This window comes from Halyomorpha halys, unplaced genomic scaffold (assembly GCF_000696795.3).
Source record: "Halyomorpha halys isolate HHAL.00 unplaced genomic scaffold, Hhal_1.1 Scaffold145.1, whole genome shotgun sequence".
NCBI lineage: Eukaryota > Metazoa > Arthropoda > Insecta > Hemiptera > Pentatomidae > Halyomorpha > Halyomorpha halys.
Window position 1 is genome coordinate 278,947 of NW_027115461.1, and position 6,441 is coordinate 285,387.

Sequence of the window (6,441 nt, forward strand, 5' to 3'; positions counted from 1 at the left end):
GAAACTTTATTGATTTAAAATTTTATTATATATGTGAGATATTTTATAATTCATAAGAAACGGTTAATGGATAACTTTTTTATAAAGTAATTTTATTCGTAAAAAATTGTTAGAAAGAACAGACTGCGTAAATAAAGCTCTCTCTCCCTTTGCAGTGCATGAAAATAACTTTTTTTTTTGTCTTTTAAAACTTGATAATTCAAAACAATTTCTTACGCCTACAACACTATTCTCTTCTCTATTTTATATTGATTTTCTTTAATTTATTTTTTATTTAATCTTTTTACATCCTCTCCTCCTTTTCTTGCTCCACATCTCTATCAGTTTCATTACCTCTCAATTTATTGTATCATTCAATATGTTTCTCATGATATCATCATTCAATATGACTCATGGTTTTTACTATTATGTAATTATTTTACTCCCTAGGCTATATATTCTAATATGCTCTTTTATGAGTAAATCGTTATTTTTTATAATAACTTATTTTTAGTATAATATCCTCTTTTATGAGTAAATATTTATTTTTTATATATAAATGATTTTTAGTAGGTTTGAGATTAATGAGATTTATCATTTCGACACGTTTATTTGTAGTATTAAACTGAAAAGCAAGCTAACCAATTTTCATCAGTAAAATATGCAGTCACAAACAATATCCTGCAAAGCCAAGATAGTGGCGTGAGTCCTGCAAAAAGATTGTTGAATCGCGGCGATGTTGAGCAGATTCAAATATTTTAAAAACTTTATTTTAACTTGCCATCATAATTGAAATTACAGTTCATTTAAGAAAAAATAGAAGTTAAGAATAAGTATTAGAGAAAATTATTCATAAAGGAAATCATAAGAAAAAACTCAAAACCATAGTGCTACAATCGATGTTGAGAACTAACACCTAGAGAAGGAGAAGGAGGAAAACTTGGTTTTTGGATCATTCGTTGCTTAGGCACGGGCTGGACATGATGTTTCCTGGATGAAGAAGTCCTCATCATCTCTTGGACATCTTGAAAAAGGAGACATCGGAAAGTCATCCACGAAAAAAAAAGAATTCTTTTTTGGTGGATCACCTGGTGAGAAGACATCTTCTGGAAGTGAGGAAGACAGGAAGCCATTGTTAAGAGTTAGACATAGCTTTTTTGGGAAGGACTGGAATCCATTGTTGACAGTCGGACATAGCATTATAGAAAAGAAGATATCAAGAATCATCAATCATCAAAGGAAGATTGTATAATTGGTTAGTTTTGTTTCTAACTAGAATTTAATATAAAATAGCTACAAATTAAGTTTAAGTGTTATAAGTAGTAAATAGTCTGTTTCTGATTGCCTAGAAACCCGCCCTGAGAAAAGAGTCTATTATGTTATAAAATTCTATTATCTATTTAATATTAAAGTTTTTAATTTGAACCCAAGATATGATATTATACCCATGATATACCCAAGATATTATAACTTAATTGTTATAAAATATCAAATTCCATTTATTTTAATTTTAATAATTTTATGAATATTGAAATATATTTTTAATGTTCTTTGTTTATATACTCTTTTAACTTTTATTTATCTTATTTAATTGGTCTCTTCCCTCCTATTCCCGTTCTAATCATTAAATTACTTTGTTATAATCTTACACATCTGAGCTTTTTTATTTTTCTTCTATTATCTCTTTTCATTTATTTACTTATCCATTCACCTATCCTCCCTTTATCTGTTATTGCACCTACCTATACCTCATTTACTTCACCACCCTTTCTTTGTATTTTACCATATGTGTATTACTTCTAATAAGTATTATTTCAGTATTCATTACTCCAATTTTACATTAGTAATTCTATCACCCACTCAAAAAAAATGTTTAGAGGATAATATGTACAGAAAATGCTGCTATGTAGAAACCTTGATGATGGTAGTATCAATACTTTATAATATATAAGAACTTGAAGGTAAGCGAAGTTCGTTTTGATCATCAAAAAACGGTTGCACTGCCCATAAAACAAATATTGATTACCAAAGAAGTTAAAACATAACTGTGGTAATCTCCAAGCATTTTGACTTGTTTCGCTTGCTTTAACACTTCGATGATTCTTTCTGTTGCACAGTCCAAAACAATGCGCGTTTCAGAAGTTTTTTGTATCTGCTTTAATAAAGGCCTAGAAAAAAATAACATATTCAAAAACAAGAAGATTAAAAAAATTTAGGATATAAATCTTGGCTTTCTAGCTAGGATAATGCCTCTTTGGATTGGATAAAGAACTGGTTAGTAAATTGGTAAGAGATAAACCAAGATACGGGAGAACTGTAAGAATAAGCTTTAAAGGATTGTACTTGTTACTTTCATTTGTGCTCATTAATGATCATTCTTTAAAGAAAATTTTCAAGTAAAAATTTTAAATGTGAATCTGAAGTTTTTTCACTTTTTAAAGACTTCTTTCTATGTTACTTTTAAATTACTCATTAATTAATTTATTTATTTTTTTTATAATTCCAATTGTATTTAAAATAAAATTACAAGTAAATGAAGTTAAGGTATATTGACAAGATGTATTTTTGAAAAAAATATTCATTGGTAGGACTTCAATATTATTTCAACATTTTTATATTTTTAGGGGACACCCAAAGCTCAACTCAGTAGGTCCTAATAATAATGTAAATCAATCTTATATAATTGATTGGAAGTTTAGACTATTTGCCTGTATGTGTTGTAAGAGCTGGAATCAACAAGCAGTTTCTCATATTTTCGGTCTTGTATAAAGGTTCCGAGTTCAGTCCAGATTTAGTACTAGATAGCAGATGTGTTCAACAAGGATAAGTGGAATATTATCAAAGGATACTGTGGAGCAGTCTGTAGGTTTAGGACAAAGAGTAAAAGTGATTTGTAGGATTTTTAAGGATTCTTCAAGGGTTGTGATGTGAGAAATGAGAGTTTGGGATGCAATTAATAATTTCTCAGTGAAATAGGAACAGGTAATAAGAAAGTATGTAGTGGGTAGAAATTTACAGAGTTTGTAAAGCAGTCTTGGGTGGCAGATTCGATCAAAAGCCTGTTCTACATTGTGAAAGACTCCCTCGCAGTAGCTCATTAAATAATTGCTAAAACTTCAAATTTAATATACCTGACATCTCCTTCCGGCTCAAGTTGCCAAACTGTAAATGGAACATGTCCTTCTGTCGTATAAGCTCTTTTGTGCGACTTGAGCAGTTCTTGGAGGCGAAGTAGACCAAAATCGGAATCATATAAAATTGCATAGCTGGTCCAATCCATATCTTTAATTACATCTACTAAGGCCTAAAAATATATTTTAAAATAAAATATTTAGTCCAAGATTTAAATCAACCAAAATTAAATGATTTGAAAAATATCAATAAAATATCATACTTTATACAGTTACTTTTTCATTATTTATTCTTTAAATTTATTTTATTGGTTTAAAATTATGATACTAATGTATTGTTATATTAACATTTTAAAAATATTGAATTGATTTACTTAATTTTGAATTTAAAACGAAATTTTACCATCTGTATGTCTTAGATTACATTGCCATTTCAGCTAATGGTGTAAGTGTTTTCATTACAATTATTTTACTAAATGATGAACATTTTTCAGTTTTAAAAACTGTGCTCATACATTTTATTATGAATTTAAATTGTGAAACGAAAAATCAATTTTTATTCTGGGACTCTTGGTCCTCTAAGAATAACAAATTGGAAAATTTCAACAGCATTTATATGGCTACATTATAAGATATTAAACAAAACTAAATAAAACTATCATAATAATTATATACATAAAATATGTTTAAGAATCGAGAAGGAATTCCAGGTTATTTGGGAAATATGGCTATTCTATGTTAGAACTGATCAATTAAGCATTTTTGGGGCCTAGCTCAAGTAAATATTATTTTTTATGGTTATTATTTACTAATCGATTTGTCTCTTTCTGAAGAATAAGAGAAAAATATTATTAATAGGAGAAGATGATCGGTAAGAAAAACAACATAAATAAACAAAAAATTATTTATTTATGTTTTTTTGCTGACCGCAGGCCCGATCATCTTCTCCAATTAGTAATCTACAGTCAACTATCTACACTTCATTAAAAAATATTATTGATAACATTAAATGATTTTTTATTTACTAAAAATTTAAAATATATGTATGATGAGGATTTCAGTAGTAGGTCAATACAATTTTTGTTAGGAAAAAGCAAATCATATTTGTTTTTAGTCTGCTCTGAAACCCTCAAATACTATTTTACAAAGAAATTTTTCATCTTGATTTACTTGAAAGATTTTTTTTTATTCCTGTGACCATTGTTCATATAATCGTTTATAACTCTTCTGCATTTTAACTAATTCCTGTATTAATACAACTTTTGTAAAGCTGAATGTCTCCTCTTTTGCCCTATTTTGTTTTTAGGAAAAAACAAATCATATTCGTTTTTAGGATTGTCTGAAACCACTGTTTATATTTGATGTAGTATATACATGACAATATCATAGATAATCAAATTATCTAAAAGAATAGGAAAAAAACAACTAAATTGTAATTATAATAACAATTATACAGTGAAGTTAGCTGTTAATATTTTTGTTACCACAGTTACCGTCTTATCACCTCATTTAAATATTAATGGATATCAAAGTTTTAATAGTGTTCAATAAATGTATATACATCCTCAAAAGTAGCAAAACGGAAGCATTACTTGGTCTGCTAGTGAATTATATATTATTGTAGGTTGAAGATGAGCTGTTAAATGTTTTTTTATAATAAAGATTTAAGAAGTAAGAAGGGTTGGATTTTTTCTTTGAATTGGTATAATTATTTACAAAATTAAACATCAATTTAATTAAAATCTTGCTTTTTTTTAAAATTAATTATTCAAGCATTACCTTAGATAAGATTTTTGGATCAGGATATAAATTGATTGCTGATTTCATTGGCATTGCAGAGACATCCCAGAAAGTCTTGATCAACGGGATATCCATAGCGTCGCAGAGGGATTCCGTGATGCCAACGGCCTCTGGTGAGTGCAGGCCGAAGATTGCACCGATACCCTCACTCGCCAGGTCACAGACTGCTCAAATGAGTAAATTCATAATAATCAATATTAGTAATAAATTTAATTTCAGTATTATATTTAGGATGCCTCAATGTTAAATATATTTTATTCCTTTCAATAAAAATGTATTTATACATTAATTTATTTGTAGGTTTTATTTACAATAATTTATAAGAAAAAAAAAAGAGGAAAGTCACATTGGGTAGAAAGAGAAAATATGAAAAAGAAAAAAAAGGATAGAAAATGAAGAAAAAGAAAAAAGAGAGATAAAAAAAATAAAATAAATAAAGTATAGAAAGAAGAAAAAAAAAAGATAAAAGAACCAAAGCAATGAAAAAAAAAAAGAAAAGTCATATACTATTATTGTATATTGTTTACTTATTATGCCTATATGTTGTAAAATTTAAAAAAAATTGCCTGATTAGATTTGAATAAGTATGTTGTGTAGCTAGGCAACCCAATGAAGTAGGCCAGAACAACTTTGTTGTTTTTAAATAAGGCATATATTTATAACTTACATATATTGTATATTGTAACATTCAAAAATTTATTTAAAGTAAATAAAAAGGAAATTATATATTTTTTTCTTATTCTCATATCTAAAGTATAGCTTAGGTTCAAATGAAAACTTTAATATTAAACAGGAGAATTTAATTTTAAATTTATAACATGATAGAACCTTAATCTCAGGGCGTGTTTTTCGAGGAAATCAGAACACTCAACTAAATTACTAACTACCTTTACAAATATACTTAAATTCCATTTTGTACAACATTAACCAATTTATGCTCTTCTTTGATGAATGATTTTTTCTTTGTCTTTATCTCACAAACACTGACTATAAACAAAACATTGGTTCTCTCACTCTTTTCATCAGACCTCATCCACAAGTGATTCAAACGAACAGTATCTTTTTCTTCTTGGATGTTCCTTTGATGTCTTCTTTTTCTAGATGTCCCACTGAGAGAGACAAGTCCTTCTCCAGTGCCTAATCAAGAAGTGATCTAAAAACTAAGCTTTGTTCCTTCCCCTTCTAAGTTTTTGTTCTCAACATCGATTGTAGCACTACGGTTTTGAGTTTTTGCTTGTGATTTTCTTTATGAATATTATTCTTTAACACTTATTCTTGAAATCTATTTTTTCTTAAATTTACTGTAACTATAATTATGATGGGAAGTTAAAAATATTTGAATCTGCTCAACATGGCCACGATTCAAGGAACTTTGGAAAAGACGCGTGCCACCATCTTCTTTATTTTGAATAACATATTTTTACTTCATATTTGACTGATGAAAATTGGTTAGCTTGCTTTTTTGGTTCAATACAACAATGAACAATACTGAAACGATACATAAAAATAAAAACCATTTATAGATAAATAA

At 27.8% G+C, this 6,441-nt stretch overlaps 1 protein-coding gene across 2 annotated transcripts in view; it reads right to left on the reverse strand.

Moving 5' to 3' along the window:
- LOC106678490 (glutamate receptor ionotropic, kainate 2) overlaps window positions 1-6,441 on the reverse strand; it is a 33,586-nt gene that overhangs the window by 21,709 nt on the left and 5,436 nt on the right. For both annotated transcript variants that reach the window (XM_014417016.3, XM_014417015.3), the window contains exons 3-5: window positions 4,890-5,074; window positions 3,111-3,283; window positions 2,006-2,147 (exon numbers count right to left, since the gene is read on the reverse strand). In XM_014417016.3, the coding sequence (XP_014272502.1) occupies window positions 2,006-2,147; window positions 3,111-3,283; window positions 4,890-5,074 (500 nt within the window). The remainder of the gene's footprint in view (window positions 1-2,005; window positions 2,148-3,110; window positions 3,284-4,889; window positions 5,075-6,441) is intronic.